We start from the raw sequence: 26,457 nt of genomic DNA, 5'->3' as shown, positions 1-26,457 counted from the left end.
GGGAAAGAAGCCGAGTAAAGAGCAAGGAGAACGCAAGTATAAACGAATTCTCCTTTTTGGCGTTGACGGACATTTTGGCCTTTATTGTATTCTACCAAACCGTAACTCTGAAATATAAAACTGACCACTACACGCAGGTTTCAATTGAGAATCTGGTGTCTCCTATATCTTCGATTTGCTGGAAGTCCATCCAAGCTTTGTGTTCATTTTCAAAGTCTCACATGTGTCTCGTGTAACTATGTACCACTGACTGAGAATATGAGTATTTGGAGATGCAAGCTAGCACCTCGGCTTCTCTGGGGTCGAGTGAAAATTAGCCTTTCTCTAAAACGATCTATCATCCAACGGACTCGCATAGCTGGGTTACCCTGATCAGCCAGTCCATGATCGACCCCGAGGTACAATGTGGATAAAGTTAAGGAGGGGAAACATCTGGTGCCATGGCAGCACTTCAAAAAATGAGTAATTTCTCACTTCTACTCCATTTCTTCAAAACTCACAACTTCTATTGATTGAATTCAATCATCGTGACTTGTGTTCGAGATGGCTCCACAAGATGTTGTTCACATTGAACTCGCCGACAAAGCATCAATCGCTCATCCAGAACACCTCGAAACAACTCTTACGAATACCTCAAGAACAACTGGATCCAAGGATGTAGAGCCAATCCGAACAATCTCGCGCGTCCCAGGAAACTCCAATTACTTCGAGAAAAATGGACTTCGTACCGAAGGGGACGGCATGGACCACACCAGCTACGACCCAGTAAGTCATCCAGTGCTCACTCTCATCGACAGTACATTCTAATGGGCTCCTGGAGAAATCTCTAAGATTTATCATGACCGTCCTAGGCTGCTCATTCGCCCTTGCCGGCTCCCAAATAATCCCCCTCCTTTACCTGACATTGGGGACAACAATCGCACGCGACCTCAACGCCGCCAACCTCCTAATTTGGCTCCTCACAGCCGGAATCGTCGCTCAAGGCTCACTCGCTCCCTTTGTCGGCCCGCTCGCCGATCTGTTCGGCCGCAAGATAATCTTCCTCGTCGGTCTAGCTTGCTCCATGCTCGCCGGCATCCTCTGTGCCGCTACTCCCAACGCAGCCGGTTTCCTCGCTGGACAAGTCCTGTTTGGCTTCGGCGGCGTGATTCAGGAACTGCTGGCTATCTCGGTCGTCGCTGAAATTGTGCCTACTGCAAAGAGAAGTCTGTATGCTGCGCTGATCTTGATGTCGATTATTCCTTGGGCGCCAGGGACGATGTATGGTAATTTCATTGCCGAAGCGAGCTGGAGGTGGATTGGGTGCACGTTGTCTATTTGGCATGCTATTACCTTTGTTATTTTGGCGTGGTTTTATCGTCCTCCGCCTCGAGTGAATGCCCTTGGCCTGACCAAGCGAGAGATGCTAGGGCGTATTGACTGGATAGGAGGATTCCTTATTATTACGGGAATGCTGTTTTTTCTCATAGGCTTAAATTGGGGCGATCAACAGTATGCCTGGAAAAATGCTCATGTCATTTCCTTTCTGGTTGTTGGAGGGGTGCTGATTGTTGGGTTTGGATTCTGGGAATGGTTGGTCGCTCCTTGTCCTCTATTTCCTAGGAGAATGATACATGCGCCTCGACCTTTTTTCTGCTTGATGTTTGTTATTTTTGCAGCGGGCATCAATTACATTGGAGTTGTGGTATTTTGGCCCATCGAGTCTATCAGTGTTTATGGATCCAACCGGAATGAAACAGGCATCAACACTTTACCTATTGGACTCGGTATTCTGGGCGGTGCTATATTGTCCGCGGTTCTCATTGGCATTTTCCAGAAAAGAGTCGCGTTTATAATGACGTTCTTCTGCGTCATGCAGACAGTCGGTCGGTGACCCGTACAACTCTCCTCCCTTGCGTCGCTAATATCCATTCAGCTGCAGCATGTCTCGTCCTCGTCAACCCCAGCAGAATCAGCACAGCCTTCGCACCTATCATCCTCTCTCTAATCGGAACAGGCGGTGTCTTGATCCCAAATCAAGTCATCATCACAGTCATAACACCCGACGACCTCATCGCCAGTGTCACGGCACTAACAGTTGGTCTTCGCGCTCAAGCCCAAGTCCTCGGCCTCTCGATCTTCTACAACCGTTTCGTCCACCAAGTAACCGCCAAGGCATACAAAACCATCGTCCCTGCCCTTCTCATTGCAGGTGTTTACGACATTACAACTATCACCGACTTCATCACTAGTCTGACTGCTGTTCCGTTCAAGCAGCTTTATACGGAGATTCCAGGATTCGTCACCAGTCAAGCGAATTATGAGCTCGGGGCAAAGGCTGTGGTGACTTGTTTTAGCGAGGCTATCAAGTTGATTTGGTATATCACTATTCCATTTGGAGTTTCTGCTTGTATAGTTGCGATGTGCATGGGCGATGTTTCGAGGTTTATGGACCAGCATGTTGCTGTTGTTTTGCATTGAAGGACCATCAGATGACCTAAATCATATAAAGACTGGTATTGTATGTATAGTCATGCAACGCAGAATCATATTACAAGTCACAATCATATGTGAGACGCACCTCGAAGGCTATGCAAGGAAGTTGAAGGCATGAAGACATACTCTTCACTTGCTTTGTCGAAGCTCAGATAGGCTCCTCCGCGTGCCATGATATAGATCCTAGTCTCTATTTTCTTAGATCTCGTCCTCTTCGTCGTCAAAGTCCTCTCGGTCCTCTGCACCCATCTCGTACAGAATACGTCCACCTTCTCCTGGTCCGGCTGAGCCTCCCTCTTTCTGAGCGTCGAAGTAAGGCATCACAACGCCTTCTCTGTCCCTCTTCTGCTTCTCTGTGAGGTTGAGATTGAATGTCGTCTCCACTTCTTCTTCGCCTGCATCGCCACCTGGCCCAGTGCTGATGGGTGCAGGAGCATAGAGCGGATGCTCATCTAGTAGGATGAATTCGCTAAGACCTGATAATTTGGTGCTAGAGGAAGATGTGGAAGGAGGTAAGAGGACGAAGTTCTCGACTATTCCTCTCCCCGAGCGTCGTCGAAGCTCAATATTGACTACCACTCCAATTATCTTCTCAGTAGCCTTTCCGTTAAAGCTAACGATGACCCCTTCTCGATGTTCGTCGAGGCCAAACACTGGTTCTTGGAGGCTTTTGTCGCGGGCACGTTTGCGAGCTAGGACTTGAGATAGTGAAGAAACAGTGAGAATGGCTGTGGCAAGATACGTAAGGGTCGTGAGAGAAGGAGGCTGATAACTCGAGATAGCTTTAGTGACTGGAAGAGTTATGTCGGTGTGATATGTAGCGAGTAGAGAGATTTGAGGAGAAATGAGGAGGGAGGACAGAAAAGGCGAGAGGTGGTGAGTATGCCGGCTGCAAAGAGTGTGAAGATCGTCAATTATGATAAGATATCCTATGATGATTAGCATGTGCGAGCAATCTATATACAACAAGTGACGACCTACTAGTAGCACTTGAAGAAGATGAAGGCGCAGTAGTCGGTGGTGGTGGGAGGTGGGATAGGATTTCTTCTCGCAATGCTGCTAGCGACTTTCCGGGTGCGGGCACGAAAGAATCGATGTCAAAAGAGACTTTCCTTCTCAGGGAAGAGAATGAAATGAAGATAATCTTGCTTTTCGAGATCTGAAATTCGCATCAGCAATGATCAACTATAAGCACGTGACTAGTGAGAATTTCGACAAGAGAATATGATGAGACACACGAAGCAGAGATGCAGAATGACGTGCAGTCATACGCTTATATGAAAAGACAAATGCTCTTTTCAAAGGATCAGGATCCCGCAAACTGAACTGGCTCATACCTTTGCTCTCCTCGCAAACTCTCTAACCACTGGCCAGCCACTTTGCTCTAAGGTATCGAGAACCAATGTGAATGGACTTGCGCCTTCGCGAAGGTTCAAAAGCTTCTGGAACAGAAGAGTATTTTGGGTTCTTCTCTGTTGTAATGGTGAAGGTGCCATGTTGTGGCTGATGATGCTGGGTGCGTCAAGATTTTGCTCGTTTCGATTTGAAGATGTCTGAGCCTTGGCGGAGCGGAGCGGAGCGGAAACGAACAGCCCGGTATGCGATCTGGATTTGTACGCCACCAGCACCTTCTACTTCTACAACATCACGAACTATTTCCCACTAAAACGTCATTAAACCGCAACACGATATCGCGGGCTATCGCGTTGTCTTACGAGTACGGATGAAGTCATCCAAATGAAGCTGTCAATAACCCATTGTGTGACTTCAGTCCCACGTCCACCATTGAATTTGACTTCGTACCTAGACCTTGCGAGTACTCTCCAAGTGGGGGACAATCTTTTCTTTGCTTGGTTTCTGAAAGATCAATCATGCAACATCCATTCGCTAGTTGCCTTACATACATCCGTATACATGCAAACCATTTTTGTCATACCTCCCCTGGGATTCTGGTGCAGTCGGTAGTACAACGCTTCTCCTTTCCCCTTTAGTCCTGCCCCACGAATTGGAATCCATTCCCAATGAATACATTTTTCTTCTTGTAAATTACAGTTTCTGCATATATTGGTATTCCTCTCCATGCTTCCGCTATGTCCGCAAGCGCGACAACTCACCCACCAGAGACGAGTTTCGGCACCGTTACATCCTGGCTGCCTCTCACGACGCCTTTCGTCTCGCCAGACGGCTGCTCGTCCGCTTTATGGGCACGGTGGGGCTTCATTCAAAGTGAATCATACAACGCGTTAGCCTTCGATCCCTCCTACGATGGTATTTCCTTTGACGGCAGATTATCCTGTCTTCCACCTGAAGCCAAGCTATGGTGGGAAAGAGACAGCAGTGTCAAGTCTGGTGTATCGACTGAGTATAGTATTGGGCTTATTGTTTGCCCACAAGACTATGCGACTGTTGGTACGAGTATAGTGGGAGCTGGAAGCACATGGGTTGCGTGTTGTCCGTCGTAAGTCTTCGAGGCTCATGATTGCCGATTCCTCTTTGCCCGTCAAGGTGGCAGCTACCACAGCCTCAGTAATATCAACTTCAGACCCCTCATCAACATCCTCATCCAGATCGTCTTCGGGAGCAAAAATAGAAATCGGTGTGGGGATTGGTGGTGCTGTCATCTGTCTCTTGGCTTTTCTCCTATTGCCCATACGACACCAGCTCAAAGAAAGGAAAGCAGGCACACAGCTGGAGTTTTCAAGGGAAGGGAGACCTGAGTGGAAAGTAGAGTTGCTAGGCGCGGGTAAAATATTAGCGCATCATGAGCTTCCTGCAATGCACGAGACAGACATGGATATCACTTCTATTCCTCAGTGGCATGAACTGCCCGTGTAGACAGCATGGCGCCCACTATATTTGTAGCTTTTACACGTTATATTAATGAGCTGGTGTACCTCCTTAGCAAATCTTACAAAGCCCCAATACCGTATTATTCGGTTTCCAAGGGAATATGCACTATAGGAGAAGGTTTACCTGACTGACAGATTTCCTACTTTCCTCCACTTGTAAGATATTATTTCAGGAACCAGGTATTATGGCACCTATTCCACCCGTCGGCACTCTCCGTCTCGCTTTCTCATAGATCCCCAACGCTCCCATCAACACCCACAACCCTCCTTCCTCACCCACACTCAACTCAGAACTCATCGTCAAAGTGCCCCGGTGCAGAAAATCATTCTTGGCATGCTCCCCTGCATCATAAACAGCCAATACCTCTCCACTTCCTTCATCACCTAACTCATACCTCAATGCTCGTTTTCCCTTCCCAGTCGCAGGTCCTCCACCACCTTCCATGTTCACTCTCGTCCATAATACCTTTCTGCTGGTCCCCGCCGAATCCGGGAGGTAGAAGCAATAATCCCTGTTCTTGGAAACGTTGTGCATTTCTTTCTCTTCTCCGTGCTCCAAGATGAGTTTCAAGTTCTTTCCATGGCGGAGTTTCGCGCTTCCAACGGGCGTTGCTGAAGTGGAATTGGAGAAGAATTGAATGTCTGGTTTCAACGGATTGTGTTCTGACATTTTGGCATACAGGATTTCCGTTCCTTGGGCGTCGCGGACGTGGATATCGCGACGAGAGTGCTTGTAAGTTTCTGGGAGGTGAAAGGTATACGTGTTTGCGTTCTGCAGCGTGGTTGAATGCGTCGTGTTGTTAATACTTTCGGACAAGGAAGAGATTGACGACCTGTAATGTGTTGAATTAGGCACTGAAGAGGCTGATTCGAAGGATTTTCGTCCAGATGGCTCAGGTGCCTTTAAATGGGAATGTCCGTCATTTGGTTCGAGAGGGGGAAAGGCTGCGTTCATGATAAGGAAATTGGTTCCTGCCATCTTGAACTACAAGTGTATTTTGTGCGAGAAGATGTGGAAGACACGTTGATTTGAGACCTCGGGAAAATGGAAGGGTCCAATGGAATTATATATGAGAGATGCCAAGACCAGGGTCTTGTGTTGTACGTACTGCGAACCGCGCTTTCATCAAACTTGGAGATTCTTCCAAGGACTCTTGTCGTGCGGATGGCGGCACAGCGAGGCATTTAAACCTTTGAGGCTGTGAAACTCTCTATCGCGGCTTGGATTGTACATAGTGAAGTGGTGTTTTGCTCGAATTGAGACTGTTGAAGATCTCTGGCCCACGGTTAGAGTTGAGAAGCTGTCTCGGTCGTCAGTGATGTAATGTGAGGCACAGTTGTGGCTCAGAGACGAGCGGATGCCTAAGGCAAGATTTCCGTCGTGGGGTGGGCTTAAATTGAGCGTTTGTGTTCTTCGTATCCTTCTTCTATCAACTGCATTTTGCCTTTCACCGAAATTTTTACTTCTCTGGTGTATGCGGTTTTTCGATATTAACAGTAATGGCAGTGCCGTTGCGATCTGCCGTGCATCTCCCCACCACCTCTTTTGTCAAGACATAAAAGCATCCTTGATTCCCTGCCAGAACCGCAGCTCTTCCTGCAACGCTTTGATGCTATTGGAGATATTCCTTCAGATCTCTGCCAATTGTGGTGGCAGACTCCAGCTTCAGCAATGCTGCGCCCAGAATGGATTCCTCCTCTGGTGTTCAAGAGCTTGAGTGAAAAGCGATTGAAGCTTTCCTGGGAACCCCTCATTTTGGCTCAGTGGCCTATCATATTACGAGAACATATTAATGCTGTATCTTCGCGATGCAGAATTGTTCGTCGTGTTCTGATGCATCTGAGTAAGAAGTGCTTTAGGTCTGCTGCAGGTTTGGCCTGGAAACATCGACACACATCCATCATCAATTGATGGTGGTCAAGGTCAAGGTTTGCCTTTGCTTCTGAGACTTGATATTAGAAATCCTTGGAATTATTCGCAATTCTATGCTCGACGCCTAGAACCACGAATATATCTTGGAATTTCTGATCAGCCTTGGCAACCGGTCTGCATTTGCAGTCGCAACGTTGTCCAACCACCGTGCACGAACTCAAAAACGGGTGGAGCTAAAATTTTGTCCTTACGCTGCTCGAACTACGACTGGGTACGGGAGTTGCTAGTGCTGATGACTTTGCAAGGCTGTGAGAGACGATCGTTACAGACTCGGTTGCTTCTATGCAAGTGATCTGTGGCACGACAAATGTATCCCTACTAGCTCTGCACTTATCTCGGCGCCTTTCCATCAGCTGTGGCATCTTCGACTTCTCCTTGTTCCTTTTTCTCGCATATTATCAAAAGGAAGTGTTCCTTCGCGTCACTCTCTTTATATGCAGAGTTTCCCTGCCTCGCCATGGCGGAGATATCCCATTTGTTGTTGGCAGTGCTGTGCACGTTTCTTTCTTTGATGGTCTCTGCCGATTATCATGGAGTTACATTCCTTTTCCCTATTGATGGTCTCACGCTGAGCCATGATGACACCGTCAACGTGACATACACATCGGACTTTCCAGTCCCACTCCTGTATACCTTCTGCAGAAACTCTACAGATAACAATCTGATAACTGGTGAGTTTCTTACATGTTATTACTACAATATTCCTTCCCTTGGAGTATGCCACTGACTCTTTCGTAGAAGTCCGCGAGAGCGTCCCGGGATTCAATGGTTCAGAACTCGTGCAACTCAAATGGCCCAACATATCCAGTTGTTACTGGGATCTCCGACCCAATACATCATATGGATACGGAGCCAACAGCCCTTCGATCAACGTCCTCGCAACATCCCGTCCCGAACCCTCAACTGTTGGACTCGCACAGGTGACAGCCACAGGTGCTGCAGAGACGGGCTCGGCATCAAGTGACGGAACACCAAGCTCCACACCCAGCTCAAGCTCAAGCAGTGGACTAAGCACAGGAGCGAAAGCTGGAATTGGTGTTGGAGTCGCTCTAGGTGTTATTATTATTGCTGCTGTGGCAGGATTCTTCTTTCTGCGAAGGCGGAAGCAGAAGACAGCGGTAGCTGTGCCTAATACTCCGGTCTCTCCCGATTATCCTGCATATCCAAAGAACACGAGATGGCGACCTCAGGTTACTCCTCAATATAGAGAAGCGACATTTGCACACTCTCCGCATCAGGAGTATCATGAGGCACATGATGTGCCGAAACCGCAGGAATTACCTTCGGACGTTAAGCACGAAATGCCTGCTGGGGAACTTAGACACGAGTTGAGATGAGATGTACGAGGCGAAAGCATGGGATCGAGAGGATGGCTGAGAGAGGATAGGGAAAATGTCAAAAGTCCCGAATTAGGTGACTGCTACCAGTAGCAATTTATGTCACCGATACTGTGTTTCGGAAGCGAATTCGACCAGCCATTGGCACATATTCGTCACTCGACAGACCTTTTTGGGGAAAGGCTTCTGGTTCTGGAAATCTGGGCGATTCGGCATTGGAGAGAGTGTAACCTGTACGAATTGAAATTTATCCGAAGAAACTCGAGCAAGGATGTCAGCCCACGATCAGAAGTGGTGTACTTGTAAATTGAGGGAATTATTCGGACTTTCGAAACAAGGCGACTGCTGCACGGCGGGCATGCAATGAAGGATCGGAGACATGAGAAGTGTAATGAGAGCGACGATAGGTGGTGCATATGACACCAAGTTCGGACTAAATGAAACGCCTCTAGGAGGGAAAAGCTTCAAGTTACCATCTCATATTCCTTCGTGACATGTACGTCAGGTAATCAGAGAAGCCAGACTCCTGAAAAGCACCATGCGCCATCGGGGAGAGTTCGCCATATCACGTGTTGACTGTCTCATTGCCAATTACGGACATTCAGAATAATTGAATCTTCGTCTTACAAATTTCCTTTATTAAACAATCAGAAAACTAATCAACTTTACACCACGGATGTAGAACCGAATCAGCATCGGCCGACACCACAGCCCCGTGACCTCGACTAATCCACCCGACCTCACTCCATCTTCACCCTCTCCCTCAACAACACAAACAACCAAAATGTCTACAAACACAAACACAACCCCAACTCCCCTCCCAAAATACATCTACAAAATCCTCCCCTCATCCCCCACGCCACCATCTCCCTTGCCACCAAATCTCCCCCTCTCACCCCTCGACCGCCGAGACACCTTCCTCCACTTCAGCACCAGCGCGCAAATCCTCGGCACCCTGCAAAATTTTTTCAAATCAGAAAAACACGTATGGATCCTGCGAGTGCCGTATGAAAGGGTAGAGAAATTTGTGAAGTGGGAGGACGCGAGGGGGAAGGGGCCGGATGAGAAGGGTGGGTGTTGGGATGTGGAGGGGTCGAGGGGGTTGTTTCCGCATGTTTATGGGAATGGGGAGGCGGGCGATGAGTGTGGGTTGAGGCTTGGGAGGGAGGAGGTGGATGAGGTGGGGAGGTGGGAGAGGGGTGGTGAGGAGTGGGGGAAGGAGGGGTGGCCTTTTGGGGAGGATGAGCCGAAGGAGTGAGGGTTGGGAAGAGGGTTGAGATGGTTGAATGAGTCTTTTCTGGGGAAGTGGTCGGTGAGGAGGGGCACGGAGGTTGGAGACTATGGGCATGGAATTGTGATTTATCGTCATTTTTCGACATAGATGATCATCATGAGCAGATTGCAGAGCAGTATTTGAGTCTGGGTGCAATGACAGTAATTCATGGAGACGGCCATCTGAACGATGATCCCCCGAGATGACCATCGTTCGTTGTGCAAGATGTCCCAGAGGAAAGTGAGATGAAAGGTCGATAGTCATCGGCACTTTATGACCTTCTGCGAATACAAATGATGCTATTTGAGCCCTCTAATCTTACGTCCTAACATGTTCATCCAAACGAGATCCCAATGTTGATACGGAGCTAGAATTCTGGGTTTGAAAATCGCCCCAGGTCTAGAGTCTGGGAGAGGAGTAGTCATCCTCCTTGTGGTGATCCTGTCGTTGAGATCTTTCACGACATTGAACAAGTTTTGGGCTGGTTGACCGGTGTCGAATCTTTCAAGAAGCTCTTCAATATCTTCTTCAGTACCGATACCGATCAATTCGAACGCAGTTGGTTTTGAACGACGAAAATTTGGAATAAACGGTTCGCCTAGAGCCGCCGAGAACAGACTGAGTTCAATAATGGAGCTCCTACTGGCTAATTCTTCAATTTCTTCTCTGAGGAGTTGGAAATCTTCCACGTCAAACGCAATACGAGAAAGCTTATCGCAGTGAAGAAGGCGTCTCAACATCAGGGCATGGCGTGCAAAGCCATCCCCACTATCCCTATGGGCGTCAAATGGACATATGATATCATAGTCCCAATTGACGTATATCTTTGCTTTCGCGGTAAAGCTTAACTTGGTATCACTCCCTGGTATGGTGAAGTTGTAATCGAAGTCGGGCTGATAATGCTTTAGACCGACGCTGCGAGATTCTTGGGAAGCATGCAGAATAGGGGGAGCGATGCGACACCAGGTGCGAACAGTGGCCGGGGCATCGTCGTATTCGTAGAAGAAAGCAACAAGAATATCCTCAGTGCGAAAGGGCTCTATCCTGAGGTCGAGGACCCTGGTAACACAGCAAGCCTCGTTCCAAATTGTGCGACGGAGCTCATAAGGTAATCGAGGGAAAGCTGTGAATGACATGTTCTCATATAGCAGGCTTATCGTCGAACATTGAATACGCTATTGATATATTTGCGGCAAATCACCACGTTGCTTGTACTCCCACGTGTGAGCCCTTGCTGATAACGCGTGACTGATGTTGAGATATTATCAGATGGTCCGGCAAATAGGATGTGATCGTAATAATCACTATGGTGACAAATTGGGAGGGCGAGAGGAGGTTGGTGCTGGGGTAAAGCTCAGCCAAGGCCAAAGGGTGGACTCGTGAGTTCATGGGAGCACACTTTTAGCTGTTGCAAACTCTGCTAGGTACAGGTGTCTAAAACTCTGCTGACAAAGCCTCGAAGCCTGAGGCTAGAAAAATTTCTAGCACGTACATCAGAAACGTTTCCCTAGATGGTAGTCAAAGCCTTGAATTATCAAGCCTCCTCTGAGAAATCAGGGACTCCCTCAGACCAAAACACTAAAAGGGTTGCACGACAAGCGCCCAAGAAAATAGTAGCACAAGAAAGCAAAACACTGGCAGACAAAAACGCATTCCTCAAGAGTCTTTCCCTCTTTAGCTCTCCTCAATATGCCATGCACTAGATATTACTTTTTTAGACTTCCAGAGGGTACCAATCCACCTGCACGATCACCCTCGGAAAAGTGCTGGCTCCGGATCTTTGATAATAGGGCATACTGTTCAACCATGTACACGCTCATAACCTTGTATAACCATGGGTGTGAACGAGAGAGAAGGAGACTGTGTATCCCCGAACCTTCCATGCCAGGTCGTGAGCCAGTATTCAAGATCTTCAACAGCCCTGAGCAGTCTTTTGACTGAGAAATTAGAGCTAGCTTCTTCAAGCTACTCATCTGGAAGTTCCTCAACACTGCTGATTTTGATATGTGTGAACTTGCCGGAGTCGTGTTGTAAATTGGCTGAAAAGTCTTCTGTTGCGTAGTACACGATGATCTCCCGTAACTTGTCGCCTGTGACTGACGGCGACATCAATCTTAATCCACTCATGCTTTGTGGATCATCCATATTGACAGCGATGCGGGAGATTGGAAGGTTTTCAAGCTCTCCAGATATTATTGCTGACCACGTTGTGTGATCGGTGACGTGGAGCGAATATATTTCTCGATCAAGCAACAAACAGATGATATCGTTGTCCCAGTTTATGTATATTTTAGGATCCGCTTTGAGAAGGGCCACGGGGTCCGCTGAATCGCGGAAATCAGTACCAAACCCCAGCTCATAGTGCTCAAGTCCAATTCGGCGAGCTTCTCGCGGAACGTGTAGGATTGAAGGGATACGTTGACAGTATGTCTGAAAGACGACGGGGGCACGTCTGAATTCTTCGAAGAATGCCAAGCTGATAGACAACGAGAAGGCCGGCCTTGGACTGATATCGATAACTCGTGGGATACTAGAGGCTTCGTCCCACTACGATTAATTAGTACAAGACTTCTTTTAGCATCAAGAACAGAAAAAGATGAAATGTTCTCCGGGAACCCAGCAGCAAAGCCGATACCCAGCGAGGACGAAGAACGACGAACGACGAAAGAACCTGCTGCTTACGATTTTCTGACGTATCTCCAACGGCAGATCAAGAAAACGTGTGAAAGACATCTCGCGAGAAAATGAGGTAGTCGCAGTACGTGAGATGCTTTCGGTCGTTGCTAGGGAGTTGAGTCGTGACTGATTGGGTTGAAATTCTTGTGACTTTCTTGGCTGCTTAGGTATGGTCAGAATGTTTTGCGAGATATGAATCGTGACCATACTCACAAACTCGAGAAGAGTAAGGGCGAGACAGAATCAATGTCAAAGTTACACAGATCTTGTTCAATCAACATTCCAATTTGCCTCTGATGTATCAGGTCTTAGGTCGCGTTGAAATACGTCACTGATGAGCTGGATGTCTAATACAGTCTGTAGTGGTGACGTGATTATTGAACAGTGACAGCCTTGCGATTCAGAGGGATGTTAAGATGTTGAGTTCTAGTCAGTCTGTCTGGAAGCTGGTGACATCGCTGGACATCGTAGAGTAGCCAGAAGCTATACTCTCAAGAGAAGAATGGCTTTTGGTAGCTGAAGTGAAGTTTGCGTACCTAGGTATGAGGTAGGTACACGAGAAAATGCGCTAGCACGTGACAGGCTCAGACCCACTTAAATTTGAAGGTCCAGCCTTCCTGAATCTCAACAACGCATCGTCACAAATCCGCAACAATCTTTCTCGCAGAATTGTTGCGACTTCTAGAATGGCAGAACCACCCCATAAGCGCGCGCGCCGGCCTGATAGCAAGCAGATGTGGGAGGAGTCCGATCGCCGCGCACCTATTCCGAGCCGCGAGCGCGATGAACCTCGAGAGCGAGATAGGGACAGGCGGGGGGATTATGACAGACGCGACGATCGAGATCGAGACCGAAATCGCAGATACAGGAGCAGGTCACCGCATGACTCGAGGGGTGGGCGCGATCGAGACAGAGATCGGGGCGGAAGAGAGCGAGAGAGGGATGGGCGAGGAGGTGGCAGAGGGAGAGACGATAGAGACGCCGAGAAAGGTGAGTTCGATATTGCTGAGCAGTCAATTACCTTGGCGTTCAGAGGCAAGTCTAATGCTTCTCAAGACGGTGGCAGATATGGACGAGGGGCTAGGAAAGATGAAGGCCGAGGTGGAAGAGAGAGAAATTCTGACAGAGGTGAGTACACTGCAAGTGGGCATCATGGGGCTCTGGTTTTTCGAGGAAGGTCTAATGCTTCTCAAGTCGGTGGACGAGATATGAGGGACAAACCTAGAGAACGATCGAGATCGAGAGATAGACCTCGGGATTCGAAAAGAGATACTAGAAGCAGAAGTCCGCGACGAGAGAGGGAACGAGAAGTCAAGAGTACCAGAGATGCCGAGAAAGATATACCCAAGCCAAAGGTTGACGATGACTTCACGAAAGACAGGACTGCTACACCACCCGTCAGCTTTAAGGTTGGTGGACAAGATCATGATCGAATGGATGTCGATGGAGCCCAGCCTAAGAAAGGAGCTGGTAAGGATAAGAAGGAGAAAATCCAGGAGGAAATTGAAGACGACGAAGAGATTGTGATTGAGGATGATGGTATGGCTGCTATGCAAGCAATGATGGGTTTTGGTGGCTTTGGGACTACCCACCAGCAGAAAGTCGAAGGGAATAATGTTGGAGCTGTCAGAAAGGAGAAGCGGACGGAGTACCGGCAGTACATGAATCGTGTTGGAGGGTTCAACAGGCCATTGAGTCCGAGTAGAGACTAACGAGGTATGTCTCGCAATTAGTTGGCAGATCTTTGAGTTGAAGCTCCTCATATCTGCCAATATCTGGCCAACAACTGGAGAAGCTCTTGTGACAAGCGTATCCGGACTTCACTTAGGTAATACTACTGTCCAGAATACCTATGAAAGACAACTCGAGCCACATATCATGCAATTGGGCAGACTTTGAAATACGTAAGATGAACAATATATAGAGCTCGTTTTTTGACTAACCCAGCCTCGCCAACGTCAAGTAAGAAAAGTGACAAGTCTCACAATCACCGCTGCAGCAAAAATCTTCAAACTTGTAAAGCAACGTATCTATTAAACTCTCTCCCCAGTTTTGTCTAACTATGTCTTCTCGTCTTGAACAGATTGCAACCATTAATCCACGACGTTGAATGCCCCTAACGGAAACCAAGCCGCCTTTCCACAGCCTTGCGCCACAGGCTGAACTCGCTACTGCGCGACGTGTCTTCAAGCCCTGCCCCAGTTTCCCCCAAGTCACCCCTCTAAAAAGCACACAACGTCCCTCCGAGCTCCTTCTCTCACTCCTGGAGCTCTGGAAAGCCATTCTCTTCACCATTGAGCCGCAATGCAGCTTCTCAATCCTTTACAGCTGCTCACAGCAGCTCTGGTCGCTGCTTCATCTGCCGCGGCTGACGACGCTGCCATTTTGTATAAAGAGATCGCGAGAAATACGAACCAGAGCTTGCTATGGGGTCCATACCGAAGCAATTTGTATTTTGGAGTTAGGCCGAGGATTCCCAAGAGTTTGATGGGCGGATTGATGTGGTCGAGGGTAGATAATTTTCAAGATGTACAAAATAGTAAGTGCCTTAGTGTTCTGGGGAGAAGGATGAAATTAGCATAAGAGCGCACTGTACTAATTGAGTTCGCAGACTTTCGACATACTTGCGAGCAGGGAGACAACATGCGAGGTTATGGCTGGGACGAGTATGATGCGCGCCTAGGTGGAAAGCAAACCATTTACGACGAGGGCAATGGAATCGATATTACAACTACATTCGTTAAAATCCCTGGTGGAAGCAACGGCGGTAGTTGGGCGACAAGAGTTAGAGGCACTGCGAGAAAGGATGCACCGCCAGATCTGAAGACTACCATTTTATTTTATGCTTCCCTAGAGGGGCTGGGAAGCCTCGAGGTCGAGAACGAAGAAGATGTTGGCTACGAGGCCGATGTGAATCTGAAGGGAGACTCTCAAGGTCTGGGCGAGTACAAATTGACTGTCACTGGAGGAAGAGGATACCATCCAAAGGCAATCCACCCAGCAGATGACGAGAAACCTCTTGACCGGACGTTGGTACATTCTTTGATGGTCCCGGAACAAGCTATCTGGCAGACCAAACCAATCCTCTTCAAGTTGCTGAAGGATCAAATTGACGAGTACCTGGAGAAGTACGGTGAAGAGAATGCACCACCACCATGGCAAACGTATACCATCATCAACAAGCCAGGTGCTGGAAATCTGCATATGATCCAGAAGGTCTTCGAGGGAAATTTTGAATTCGACATTATCTTCAACAGTGGCTCCTCTGGAAAAGTTTATACCAGCCAAGATGTCACTGGTTTCATCGAGAACACATCTAAAGCTTTCTGGGACAGATTTATTGCCACATTTGACCTCCAACCTCCATTTGCCATCGAATCGCTACAACAATTCTCGAGCAATCTATTCTCTAATCTCATTGGTGGATTAGGATACTTCTATGGTGATTCTGTCGTAGATAGATCATATGCACCAGAGTATGACGAGGAGAACGAAGGCTTTCATCTTGAGACAGCTGAAGCTCGTGGTCGAAAGCAAGAGAAGCTTGAAGGTCCTTCTGAACTCTTCACTACAGTTCCATCACGGTCATTCTTCCCTCGAGGATTTTTATGGGATGAGGGCTTTCATTTGATGCCGATTGTCGACTGGGATCTTGACCTCGCTCTAGAGGTTTTGAAATCTTGGTTCAGTCTGATCGACGAAGACGGATGGATTGGCCGTGAGCAGATCCTTGGTGCTGAAGCGCGCAGCAAAGTCCCAGCAGAGTTCCAAGTACAGTATCCTCACTATGCGAATCCACCTACTCTGTTTTTCATCGTCGACTCCTTTATCACCAAGCTTGGGGCCTTGAATGGAACCACTGGGGGTGACAAGACCAACAAAGAAAGCCTTGGAGCAAAGCCAAATTCAGTACATCTCCGTAGCCCTGAACTCGGACTTCAATATCTTCAAGAACTGTATCCCAAGCTCAAGAAGCACTACTATTGGTTCCGCAAGACTCAGTTCGGTGACCTCAAGTCCTACGACCGAGATGCATTTTCTACCAAAGAAGCTTACCGCTGGCGTGGCCGTTCTGAAAGGCATATTCTGACCTCTGGGCTTGATGATTATCCACGTCCCCAGCCACCTCACCCAGGAGAGCTGCACGTTGATCTCATGTCTTGGATGGGCATGATGACTAAGTCACTGAAGAACATTGCTTCACTTCTCAAGTATGATGATGATGTCAAAGAATTGACTACAATCGAGACAGCCATCTTGCGCAACATCGATGATCTTCACTGGAGCGAGAGGGACAAGTGCTACTGCGATGCCACAATTGACGATTATGAGGAGAACCAGCTCGTGTGCCACAAGGGCTATATCTCCTTGTTCCCGTTCCTCACTGGATTGATTGATTCTCAAAGTGAGAAGTTGGACCATATTCTCAAGCTTCTTGGAGACGAGAGCGAGCTTTGGTCCGAATATGGTATTCGAAGTCTGAGCAAGAGTGATCCATTCTATGGGACCGATGAGAATTACTGGAGAGGACCAATTTGGATGAACATGAATTATCTCGCTTTAGTACAGCTCTTGGTAAGTTACCCTTCAGTTCCTCACATCCCTGCCGATTTCACTAATACGCTCTTTCAGAAATATGCACAAATTCAAGGCCCACACGCCGAGACTGCTACAGATCTCTACTCGCGTCTCCGTCTCAATCTTGTCAAGACTGTCTTCGACTCTTGGCAAGAGACAGGCTTCGCTTGGGAGCAATATAACCCCGAGACAGGTGCAGGACAGCGAACACAGCATTTCACTGGCTGGACAAGTCTAGTGGTCAAAATTATGGGCATGCCCGATTTGAGCGAAGGGAAATACAAGGTCGAGGGCCATGATGAGTTGTAAGCAAGAAATGGGAGGCCGTATTTGTATGTATATAAAAGCAATGCAATTTGAAGAAAAGTTTGACATCACATTTCATTCGCAGAAAAGTCCAGGTCTGGTGGGATGAAGTCTGATTAGAATTCTTTGCAAATGGGTATCTCAACTTCAGCAAATCCATGGTCTGCAAACTTTTCGTGAATGTCCCGCCCAGACATTTCAAATGCAATCCTTGAGCAAGTCCGTAAGCCATGAAGGGGTAATCTCAAAACGAAATTTTGTGATCCGCAGAGTTCCATCAATGTCCCTCCATCGGCTCGTCTTCCTCCATACCACCAGGCTTAGCACTGTCTTCACCATTCACCTCGGCTGGGGGTTGATTTTGGTTATGTGCCAAACCAGCACCGTGTCCGTCATTGCTTCCACCATTCACCGCATCCAGAGGTTCGTCCAGGCGTGCTAACCTATCATTGTGTCCGTCATTGGTAGCATTGATCGGTGCATTCAGTGACTTCTCCTGTTGAGCTAACCCATCATCGTGATTCTCATGACTTCCATTCAGTGTATCCATCGGTTGATCGTAACCCTCAGCCAGTCCGTCAACGTGTTTGGCATTGCTACCATTGCTCAGCGTACCCAGCAGCATGTCCAACCCATCGTCGTGCTTCTCATTGCCTCCATTGATTGTCTCCACCAGCTTGTCCGACTCAGCATCGTGTCTATCACCACTTTCATTCTCCGACACCTTATCCTGACTTCGAGCCAATTCCGCCTCCTCTCGCTCCTTGATCACTTTCTCCAACTCCGGCCAATCCTGATAAAGCTTCCACTTCAAATACCCATCAAAATCACCCTTCTTATGCCGGAAATGCGCCTCCCGTGCCTCAAGCTGCCATTGAGGATCATAGAACCCATTCTTGCCGTCCCGCTGGAAATTCGCAATGTATCGCTGTGCGAGACCGGTTGTGTTGATGAGCTTGCGGTGGGCGGCGACGAGGTGGAGGTGCTGCTCCGCGATGAGAGCCTGGGCGTCGGGGGAGGTGAGGATTGACTGATGAGGGGTTAGTAGGGGTGGTTGAAAGTGAGAAGGAGGCGTACTAGGAGTTCTGTAGGGGGACAGCTGTAGACTTCATTTTTGGGGTTTGCGAGGAGTTCTTCGGTAGTCTTAGGCGTGCGCGTTGAGCCTCGTGTGGTGCGGGCTGTCTTTGCTGTTTGAGGGGTGTCGATGTAGTCGTTTGACTTTGAGGAGGTTCTTTTGCGTGTCTGCATTTTCGGCTCGGATTCGCGTCTTGTAGAAGGGGGTCGGTAATCTGCAGTGAAAGGGGGGTGAACGAGGTTCGCGTGTTGTAGAGGTCGGTACTCTGCAGAGAAAGGGGGAAGGTGAATTGTTGTGGTTCTGTTGTAGATATCTCCGGCAGCCTTGTGTGCAAGGCTGAGCAGCAAAGGTTTCGCACTACTGTGATTGGATGTCAGGAATTTCCAGTTTCCCCTGAGTATTGGAGGATGAGACGTGGCGGGTTGTTTTATTTGCGCCTCTAAAGCAGCCTGGTATACAAAGCCAAGCCGATTTTAGAATATCCCGGTCTCTTGAGGACGAGATGCGGTGTGTTGTTCTGGTTCTGTTTGGTAGCCTTGTGGCTGGGCGGGTCTGCACCAAGCACGTTTCCAGCCAGAGATGGGAGGTCAGAGTCAGTTAAGTTCTTAAAAGATGTATGCATGTTGGTTCTAGCATTGACTCTGGCTTTCCGCTGTCGAAGGTTTCGGTTTGGTGGAAAGAGACTTCGCGAAGAGCTTGAAGAACTCCCCTTTTTTAAGCGATGTATTACGGGGCACTTGGGAGGTTTTTGTAATTTGGCTTGTAAGGACTTAAGACATGAAAGGGGATGATTAATGGTAGTCCCTTTGGAATCAGATCTCTTTCATATATTCTGCCAGCAGTCCCTGTTGCAGGTCCTGTTGCAGATCCTGTAAACCCATGTGGATCTTCCCAGCAGATTCACCGATGTTCATCTTGTCGCTATCGTCATTCGCAGCCCTTTGGTCGTGGGCTGTGCGGAAATTGAACGTCGCGGACACCATGAAACACAGAATACTAGAAGCGATGTCTTGCATACTCCTTGTTCCCGTCGAAAAATGTGTCGTATAGAGAATAGAACTCATATTCATGCAACTTATCTGATTTGTTGTAATCCATTGAATTTACTTACATCTGCTGTAGCTTTTGCGACGGCTACTATTCCAAGAGTCTACAGAGACATAGCTAGCTAGTTCTCAGCTGTGCCGCCCTTCCTGCTCCAAGCCACTCAAGGGTAATCAGCCAATCACGCCAATTCCCCCGACTGAGGAGAAACTGGGCAGATGGAGGTGCAGACTTGAAGATGTTGCGGTCTTGAGATTTAGAATTCCAGAGAGCAATTCCAACTGACGAGTAGAGAACTCTGCAGACCATTGGAAACTGGGTACTTGGATGCCAACAGCTTCCATGGAAGAAACAGGCCAGCCCCCAATCGAAGAACCGACACTTTCCACGAAACCAACAGTACTCTATATGCGCCCAGTATGTGCTTCATGTAGGAGTTCGAAGGATGTATGTCCAAGAACTGAGAGCAATCTCACTTGTCCACTGTCAAAGTCCAAGCAAATAAGTTCCTCAAGGCTCCAATACTCCAGAAAAGGATGATACGTCGGCCATATTTGTCTGATAGATACCCAAGTGGAAGTGTGACAATGAGTTCTAAGACCGGTCAGTAAACAAGTCAGATTAGGAAGCTTTAACAAACTGCAGGCAACACCATTATGCTGATCAAGCCAATGATCTCGGTCACTATTATCTCTATGATGTTACTCTTACATAAAATCTCATCTATTTCACCTCCGAGACCTATGACCAAGAGTTCATGCTTCACTTGAAAATCATGGCAGACATTCCAGGTTGATTTTCAGCAGATGGCTCAGTGATGCCATAAGCAGCTGGATTGGAACTTAAACTAAGACCAGTACTTAGTAGACCATGGCCGTTTTGAGCTTTCTCCGCCATGGGATATGAGGTTTGCATCCCTTGACATAGGTGCGGTAGGGGATGAGAGCAGCAAAGGCCTCCTGGTTTAACATCTTCTCCTCCCCGCTGGTCGGCGGTAGGAATGGCGAGTGGGTTTTACATCTATGTAAGTTTTCAAGATCAGCCTCCTATAAAGAAAGCAGTTAGCGTAAAGTGATGTGTTTTCTTCCTGTTGTAGTTATATTTGTAGATCTGGTGCTGCTGGATGTCCATGGAATTTGCTGACTTGTCCGATGAGATGCTGGGAAACTGCAAACAGTTTCACACTTATGATCCGACAGGAAACCATGGCTGATGGAGAATACTCTAAGTACTGCAGAATAGACATTCCATCAATGTCTTGGTTTCAAAGAGAGACAGCGCTTTTCCGAAGATATCCCGACAATTCCCCTACAGTAGCGCTTTGCGGCCGCTTCGCCGATCACCGACAGTGTCCTTTTTAGTTTCCTCAGCCTCGAGATGCTGTTGATTTATCTTCATCCCATTTGTCTGTCCTTACTCCTACGTTGGGTTCTGCACTTGCGAACACTGCATAGTGTCTTCGCAACACAAATCAAACTCTTCTCCGGCTTCATCTCCTGCGAACGCGCAAAGATGATTAAGTCTACACAACTTGCTAGGCTGGATGGTATGTCAACAAAGCTTTGTATACAGCAAATATTGATGGAAGCGTAGGTCTGATGCTGTGCGCATCTACCGATGATGAGCATGTAAGGAACTTCCCTCTGGTACTTCAATGTGGGAGAATATGGCTGATGTATCCGTCTCACAGGGTGGTTCCTCTCTGGACGAGATCAAGTCGCAGGTGAAGATGGTCTTACGCCGTCTGAATCGAAACTCCGAACCCCAAGCCAGCATTGAAAGTGGCCAATACACACTACAGTACGTGGGTTCCCGATCTTGGGCGTCGTTCTTCAAGAACCCATACAAACAATCAGTGGCGACGCGTTGCTCAGTACCATGGGCTGTGTTCTGAAGCCGAGTGGCAGATACAATCTTTAGATGAAAAGATTCCAGAGACAGATGCCTGGCAGAACCTGCTAGTCAGAAGGATGAAACTTACTCTATTGGCTATTGCAAAGTTTGGAACCGTCGTGATTTTCGATCAGGCAGCTAACGGTCAGAATAGCTATCTCATCTCCCAAGATATAGTCTACATGTGTATCAGCGAACGATCATATCCTCGAAAGCTAGCCTTCACCTACCTCTCCGATTTAATGACCGAATTCTCAACCACGTACCCTCTCCAACAAGTCCTCTCGTCCACCATGCGACCATATGCATTCATGGAGTTCGACACCTTCATCTCTCGTACCAAAGCCACATACTCCGATTCCCGAGCCACTCAAAATCTTGACAAGCTGAACGACGAGTTACGTGATGTCACAAAAGTCATGACAAAGAACATCGAGGATCTGCTGTATCGAGGAGATAGCTTGGAACGTATGGGTGAAGTTAGCAGTCGGCTCAGAGAGGACAGTCTTAAATACAGGAAGGCCGCCGTACGCATCAATTGGGAGTTGATGTTGAAGCAATATGGACCATTTGCTGGTGTAGGACTGTTCATCATCGTCTTCATCTGGTGGAGATTCTTTTGAGTCGTTCTCACTGGCAATCTCCTCAAACTATACAGAAGAAGTCATGCGTCGCAACTCACGAATTTCGTCGAGCAGGCATTTGCATGGTTGTATATCAAGCAGCGGATATGGTATCTCGACATCTCATTCAGGGAGTACAGGCGTTTTCATATGAAAGATGGACTGGGAAAATGGCAACGCACTTTCAACAATGAATGAGGATAATATGTACAACTTCTGTGCTCTGGTGTTTATGATCCCCTTATTTTGACTGTATCGCACAATTACAGTCCTACAACTTGAGTTGCCCTAGCTGCATACTTTCGGAGGAAGTCCTCCCACCCCGCCGTCATGCGATTCCTGTGTAGCCAGTTGTTTCCTCTCCTTGATCTTTTACTTCTATCACAACCTTACGTGTCCCAAAAGAAGTCACGAGCAAGTCACGCTCCTTTTGAATAGCCTGTATTGGAAATGGCCGATTATGTATCTCGGCTACTTAATTGGGATTGCTCTAAGCTTTTGTTTAATGAAGCAACTGATTGAAGTACTGCTCTTCTTTCATCTTGTACTTGTATTTGAAAGGTGAGAAGCTTGTTGTGTTTGACAGACGAGCCGCGCCACTGGCTTGCCGCTGCATCCATCATTGCTTTCCGGCGGCCCGGAATACGTCCAGCAACCCGCAATGGGATGTTTTTGAGGCTTTCGGGGGTGATTTTTTGGTAACGGTCGGTGGCAGCTTTACAAGGGCGTCGGCGTCTTGACTTGACCCGATTGACCGACCGCGAATACTCGCGAAGTCTTGAGGGAATTGGTGCAATGCGCCGCATCTTTAATACCGAGTCACCCATCCCCTGAACATGACCCCGCAGCGGAACGGCGATTAAGTTCCTGGGATCTACTCCCGATGTCCATGGTCATGTAATTACATACCAGTCCTCGTACAGCGTACCCAATGGGTGGTTTGGTCCGTTTTTGACCCTAAACCGTAACCAACCGTACTAGCATGGTTTGAGGAAAACCCAAAACCGTGACCGTCTAGGTTTTAGATGGTCCTAGATGATTTAACTGCCAAGACAAATAACACCTATCAATAGTATATCCTCAACCTTAGGCTTCAACTTTAAGCTCCAAGCTCAAATTTTGTCCTCAGATTTCAAGTTTTAAGCTAGACTACTCTATTTCAAGGGTTCTAAGCACCCCTAATTTCCACAATCCTCAAGCTCCCCCAATAGTAGACGGGCAGACGGTTCTTGACAGTCTCAGGGAGCCCGGAACCGTAGCCAACCAATAGGCTGACGGTTCTTTAAAATCTGGAACCGAAAATAGTCTAGACGGATAGTTCTTGTCGGGCACGCTAAAATGGACCAATCGTTGGGAGCGCTGTACGAGTGTACCAGGTACAGCTTTCCATATTCTACTACTGTGCTCCACGTATATAACGATGTACGTTCATCAAGATGCTGGAAAACCCTGGGACTTTTTCCTGTACACCTTTAGCCCATCATGGTGCAGATGCGATTTCTGAAATTTTCATGTCTTCTTGCTATATCTTATCTCATCCCAGCGTCTGAGTCTACACCATCTACCAAACAATTGGCACTAGGCGGTGGTCTTACAATTTTGTCTTACAATGATCTCAACAGTATGTCCCTCTTGTTCTAGGACATGTGGAAGCAGTCCTAATCCTTGACGTAGATACTCCCAGTCTCGGCTCAGGAGCAATTCTCATCAACCAAGCAAGTTCTTTTGCATCCGCTTCACAATCATGTAACCTTCTAGGAGAAAGATTTTGGGCTCCTGCTAATGAGACACCTTCTGAATTGAACAATTCATTGTCGTATCAGGTCTACTTGGGCGCATTTCCTGAGATTCAATTGTTTTGGATATCGAATTCTACCTCGAGACTCTGTAGAGCTATCAATTATCTAGGCTCCGTCTCCAATGTGGACTGCGGGAGAGAACTCCCTGCTCTCTGCTCGCAAAGTGCACCAGTCTCCAACTCCACCTTTACCAACACATCTGCCACATTCCAAATCGCGCAGCAAGTTGGGGCCGTATCCATCACTGGATACCGAGATTTCTACACTTGGAAATTCTTTGGCATCAGATATGCAGCAAAACCCGAGCGTTTCACTTACTCAAGTGTGTTCGCTGGAACTGGGCAAGAGCTTGCAATATCACAGCCTCCAGCCTGCCAGCAGTACATTGGACAGGTCACTTCGGGAAGCAGTGAAGACTGCCTATTCCTCAACATCTGGACTCCCTACCTAGCTCCCACTTCTCCAGCCGCAAAAGCGAATCTCAAGCCTGTGATGTTTTATATCTATGGCGGTGGTTTTACAAGTGGCGCAGCAAGTGATCCGAATACAGATGGCACCAATTTAGCTTCACGCGGCGATGTCGTCGTGGTGGCTCTCAATTATCGAATTGGGTACTTTGGATTTCTTGCATACCCCGACGGAGTCCATAATGGCAACTACGGAATTGGTGATATGGTAACAGCCCTAGAGTGGGTGTCCCAGAACATTCGAGCCTTTGGAGGTGATCCAGAACAAGTTACAATCTTCGGTCAATCGGCTGGTGCAGCGGCTGCCCGTACTTTGCTCGCTTCTCCGAAGACCAAAGGGTTGTTTTCAAATGCAATCATGCAGTCAACCCCCGATGGCTGGCCTCTGGCGGCTCCAATCGCTCATTACATGTCGGTCCAGGAGTACTATACAAACTTCACGGAGAGCGCTCTGAATAGCACTGGCTGTCTTGATGCAACGGACCCAATTGCATGCTTGAGTGAAGTTGACGCTGCCGTTCTTGCCAATCTGCAAACAGCTGCTCAGTCAGTTAGTTTCCTTCATATGTAGGAATATGTAGGCTGATGCTCACCAGATATCCCGTCGTCGACGGCACTTACCTCACATCAGCAGAATTGGCCCTCAACAACTCCAGCGGCCACAATTCAAACATCTCCGTCATAGTGGGAGGCGTTCGAGACGAGTTCGCTATCCTGGACACTTATTACCCTCCAGCAGGTATCACCATAGAACAATACTTTGATGCTCTTTCGTCAGAAGATTTCACCCAATATCCAGTTCTCACAAACGGCACTGCCTTATTCTCAATCCCTCCGAACCCCACTGCCGACGAAATCTTTAACATCACAGTCCGAGTCGGAACCGATGGCCTCTTCAACTGCGCCTTAGAAGCCGCAGCATATTCAGCAGCGAAGAATAATGTTTTTAAGAAGGTCTACTCCTATCAATTCAATCGTACGTACAGCCCAACGGATTACACCACGACCTGGTGTTCCGCTCCCCTCACCGCATCGCGACCTTTCGGCGATCCGGAGATGGAGTACTATAAGTGTCACGCTGGTGAACAACTGTACACTTTCGGGACTATGAAATGGGGACTGCCGGATCGTGATGGGCTGGATGTTTTGTTCAGTCAGTGGGTTGTTGATTATTGGACTGCTTTTGCGTGGACTGGAAATCCGAATCCGAAAAAGGAGTATCTTGAAGCAAGGGGTTATTGGAGTACGTTGGAGAGGATTTCGAAGACTGGAGTTTGGGATCAGGTTGCTGTTAATAGTAGTGCGTGGAGAGTGATGCAGTGGGATGGGTTCATGGCTCAAGAGTACCCGGAGCAAGAGCAGTGCGCATTTTTGGGGTTGCCGCTGGATTAACTTTGAGACTCATTGAATGATCCTTTGAAGTTGTTAGTCTCTCTAGAAAGTCCGTCTAATATTGCACAACGCCTAGCCAGACTTTTCGACGTCTAATACTTTTTGTACATAATTGATGACCTGTATTCTACTACGTACATCCTCCAGGCATAACTTTTCTGTATAAGAAGTGCATGCGCAGTTGTGTACCAAGTGAATCATTGTTCCATGTCTCATGGCGCTGCATTGGACAGATCACTGGAGAGTATGGTGCGCAACCATCTTTACTTTCAGTTTCGATTATATGATACCTCACTAGAGATATTAAGAGTGAATTTTCCAAGCCTAACGTGCAAGCCTAGTTTGCCTTTCTCCAAAATTTACTTCCATGCTCAATTTTCACATACTTTGATTTTTCATCCTCCACCTTGCTCAGCCGTACTTCTTCCCTTATAGATCACGGAAAATTCCATCTTCTCAACCATTGTGGATTCCCTTGCCTGTTTCCAAGATGTCTTCGATTCAAGCGGAAAGGGTATGCATCACGGCCACCACCAACATATCCCAAAATATAGGTGGTCATCGGATAGTGTCGTTCGAGGCCTGCGAATTGCAAGTAGGTTCTACAAAGAGGGCAAGATCTTACCGACGACTCTAAAGTTTCGTAGTGGCCTGCGGGACAGACACGAGGAGGTAGCATTGTGTTGAGTTCTGCTGACTTTGAAGAGAATGCGGACTCAACCTTGACTTACCGAGAA

The 26,457-nt window shown here is 47.8% G+C and overlaps 14 protein-coding genes across 14 annotated transcripts; 8 read left to right on the top strand and 6 right to left on the bottom strand.

The window, feature by feature from the left end:
- Positions 1-556: 556 nt before the first annotated feature.
- On the top strand, positions 557-2,696 carry LY89DRAFT_758307 (MFS general substrate transporter; the record flags this gene model as incomplete). Its single annotated transcript, XM_018221434.1, has 6 exons — positions 557-657; positions 832-1,572; positions 1,603-1,709; positions 1,740-1,788; positions 1,822-1,865; positions 1,916-2,696. 6 exons carry the CDS (start codon positions 557-559, stop codon positions 2,458-2,460), a joined length of 1,587 nt encoding a protein of 528 aa, XP_018065965.1. The 3' UTR covers positions 2,461-2,696.
- LY89DRAFT_674186 (uncharacterized protein) lies at positions 2,674-3,971 on the bottom strand (the record flags this gene model as incomplete). Its single annotated transcript, XM_018213417.1, has 3 exons — positions 2,674-3,404; positions 3,457-3,634; positions 3,813-3,971. 3 exons carry the CDS (start codon positions 3,969-3,971, stop codon positions 2,674-2,676), a joined length of 1,068 nt encoding a protein of 355 aa, XP_018065964.1.
- Positions 3,972-4,565: 594 nt separating this feature from the next.
- LY89DRAFT_722728 (uncharacterized protein) lies at positions 4,566-5,310 on the top strand (the record flags this gene model as incomplete). Its single annotated transcript, XM_018218752.1, has 2 exons — positions 4,566-4,933; positions 5,043-5,310. 2 exons carry the CDS (start codon positions 4,566-4,568, stop codon positions 5,308-5,310), a joined length of 636 nt encoding a protein of 211 aa, XP_018065963.1.
- Positions 5,302-6,605, bottom strand: LY89DRAFT_688809 (uncharacterized protein). The gene has a single exon (XM_018215780.1). The coding sequence runs from the start codon at positions 6,301-6,303 to the stop codon at positions 5,494-5,496; it is 810 nt and encodes a 269-aa protein (XP_018065962.1). The 5' UTR covers positions 6,304-6,605; the 3' UTR covers positions 5,302-5,493.
- Positions 6,606-7,397: 792 nt separating this feature from the next.
- Positions 7,398-8,672, top strand: LY89DRAFT_228276 (uncharacterized protein). Its single transcript, XM_018206016.1, has 2 exons — positions 7,398-7,928; positions 7,996-8,672. The coding sequence occupies exons 1-2, from the start codon at positions 7,715-7,717 to the stop codon at positions 8,592-8,594; spliced, it is 813 nt and encodes a 270-aa protein (XP_018065961.1). The 5' UTR covers positions 7,398-7,714; the 3' UTR covers positions 8,595-8,672.
- On the bottom strand, positions 8,632-9,132 carry LY89DRAFT_228270 (uncharacterized protein). The gene has a single exon (XM_018206015.1). It carries the CDS (start codon positions 9,008-9,010, stop codon positions 8,750-8,752), a length of 261 nt encoding a protein of 86 aa, XP_018065960.1. The 5' UTR covers positions 9,011-9,132; the 3' UTR covers positions 8,632-8,749.
- A 187-nt stretch (positions 9,133-9,319) lies between these two features.
- On the top strand, positions 9,320-9,852 carry LY89DRAFT_654287 (uncharacterized protein; the record flags this gene model as incomplete). Its single annotated transcript, XM_018212293.1, has 1 exon — positions 9,320-9,852. The coding sequence occupies exon 1, from the start codon at positions 9,379-9,381 to the stop codon at positions 9,850-9,852; it is 474 nt and encodes a 157-aa protein (XP_018065959.1). The 5' UTR covers positions 9,320-9,378.
- Positions 9,853-10,009: 157 nt separating this feature from the next.
- LY89DRAFT_228232 (uncharacterized protein) lies at positions 10,010-11,279 on the bottom strand. Its single transcript, XM_018206014.1, has one exon. The coding sequence runs from the start codon at positions 11,001-11,003 to the stop codon at positions 10,167-10,169; it is 837 nt and encodes a 278-aa protein (XP_018065958.1). The 5' UTR covers positions 11,004-11,279; the 3' UTR covers positions 10,010-10,166.
- Positions 11,280-11,832: 553 nt separating this feature from the next.
- Positions 11,833-12,600, bottom strand: LY89DRAFT_739030 (uncharacterized protein; the record flags this gene model as incomplete). Its single annotated transcript, XM_018220431.1, has 2 exons — positions 11,833-12,414; positions 12,550-12,600. The coding sequence occupies 2 exons, from the start codon at positions 12,598-12,600 to the stop codon at positions 11,833-11,835; spliced, it is 633 nt and encodes a 210-aa protein (XP_018065957.1).
- Positions 12,601-13,179: 579 nt separating this feature from the next.
- On the top strand, positions 13,180-14,459 carry LY89DRAFT_688806 (uncharacterized protein). Its single transcript, XM_018215779.1, has 3 exons — positions 13,180-13,533; positions 13,600-13,671; positions 13,738-14,459. The coding sequence occupies exons 1-3, from the start codon at positions 13,230-13,232 to the stop codon at positions 14,253-14,255; spliced, it is 894 nt and encodes a 297-aa protein (XP_018065956.1). The 5' UTR covers positions 13,180-13,229; the 3' UTR covers positions 14,256-14,459.
- A 295-nt stretch (positions 14,460-14,754) lies between these two features.
- Positions 14,755-17,576, top strand: LY89DRAFT_625006 (glycoside hydrolase family 63 protein). The gene is made up of 3 exons (XM_018211060.1): positions 14,755-15,082; positions 15,155-17,118; positions 17,176-17,576. Exons 1-3 carry the CDS (start codon positions 14,848-14,850, stop codon positions 17,428-17,430), a joined length of 2,454 nt encoding a protein of 817 aa, XP_018065955.1. The 5' UTR covers positions 14,755-14,847; the 3' UTR covers positions 17,431-17,576.
- Positions 17,577-17,704: 128 nt separating this feature from the next.
- On the bottom strand, positions 17,705-18,675 carry LY89DRAFT_786497 (uncharacterized protein; the record flags this gene model as incomplete). The annotated part of the gene is made up of 2 exons (XM_018222987.1): positions 17,705-18,457; positions 18,505-18,675. 2 exons carry the CDS (start codon positions 18,673-18,675, stop codon positions 17,705-17,707), a joined length of 924 nt encoding a protein of 307 aa, XP_018065954.1.
- A 2,248-nt stretch (positions 18,676-20,923) lies between these two features.
- On the top strand, positions 20,924-22,434 carry LY89DRAFT_688803 (transport protein-like protein sec22; the record flags this gene model as incomplete). Its single annotated transcript, XM_018215778.1, has 4 exons — positions 20,924-21,092; positions 21,140-21,174; positions 21,237-21,346; positions 21,594-22,434. 4 exons carry the CDS (start codon positions 20,924-20,926, stop codon positions 22,060-22,062), a joined length of 783 nt encoding a protein of 260 aa, XP_018065953.1. The 3' UTR covers positions 22,063-22,434.
- Positions 22,435-23,640: 1,206 nt separating this feature from the next.
- Positions 23,641-25,720, top strand: LY89DRAFT_566286 (alpha/beta-hydrolase; the record flags this gene model as incomplete). The annotated part of the gene is made up of 3 exons (XM_018208540.2): positions 23,641-23,683; positions 23,737-24,874; positions 24,925-25,720. Coding segments are annotated over 3 exons (1,977 nt in total), but the record flags the coding sequence as incomplete, so codon positions are not given.
- Positions 25,721-26,457: the final 737 nt, after the last annotated feature.

The sequence above is a fragment of the Mollisia scopiformis genome, assembly GCF_001500285.1.
Source record: "Mollisia scopiformis unplaced genomic scaffold LY89scaffold_23, whole genome shotgun sequence".
Taxonomy (NCBI): Eukaryota; Fungi; Ascomycota; class Leotiomycetes; order Helotiales; family Mollisiaceae; genus Mollisia; species Mollisia scopiformis.
This window is presented reverse-complemented; position numbering and strand designations above follow the sequence as displayed.

Coding starts and splice junctions, on each gene's coding strand:
- LY89DRAFT_688809 (XM_018215780.1), bottom strand. CDS start 6,303: ATGGCAGGAACCAATTTCCTTATCATGAACGCAGCCTTTCCCCCTCTC.
- LY89DRAFT_228270 (XM_018206015.1), bottom strand. CDS start 9,010: ATGCACCACCTATCGTCGCTCTCATTACACTTCTCATGTCTCCGATCC.
- LY89DRAFT_228232 (XM_018206014.1), bottom strand. CDS start 11,003: ATGTCATTCACAGCTTTCCCTCGATTACCTTATGAGCTCCGTCGCACA.
- LY89DRAFT_228276 (XM_018206016.1), top strand. CDS start 7,715: ATGGCGGAGATATCCCATTTGTTGTTGGCAGTGCTGTGCACGTTTCTT. Junction 7,929..7,995: donor AGATAACAATCTGATAACTG/GTGAGTTTCTTA, acceptor ACTCTTTCGTAG/AAGTCCGCGAGAGCGTCCCG.
- LY89DRAFT_688806 (XM_018215779.1), top strand. CDS start 13,230: ATGGCAGAACCACCCCATAAGCGCGCGCGCCGGCCTGATAGCAAGCAG. Junction 13,534..13,599: donor CGATAGAGACGCCGAGAAAG/GTGAGTTCGATA, acceptor ATGCTTCTCAAG/ACGGTGGCAGATATGGACGA. Junction 13,672..13,737: donor AGAGAGAAATTCTGACAGAG/GTGAGTACACTG, acceptor ATGCTTCTCAAG/TCGGTGGACGAGATATGAGG.
- LY89DRAFT_625006 (XM_018211060.1), top strand. CDS start 14,848: ATGCAGCTTCTCAATCCTTTACAGCTGCTCACAGCAGCTCTGGTCGCT. Junction 15,083..15,154: donor TTTTCAAGATGTACAAAATA/GTAAGTGCCTTA, acceptor TTGAGTTCGCAG/ACTTTCGACATACTTGCGAG. Junction 17,119..17,175: donor TCGCTTTAGTACAGCTCTTG/GTAAGTTACCCT, acceptor ACGCTCTTTCAG/AAATATGCACAAATTCAAGG.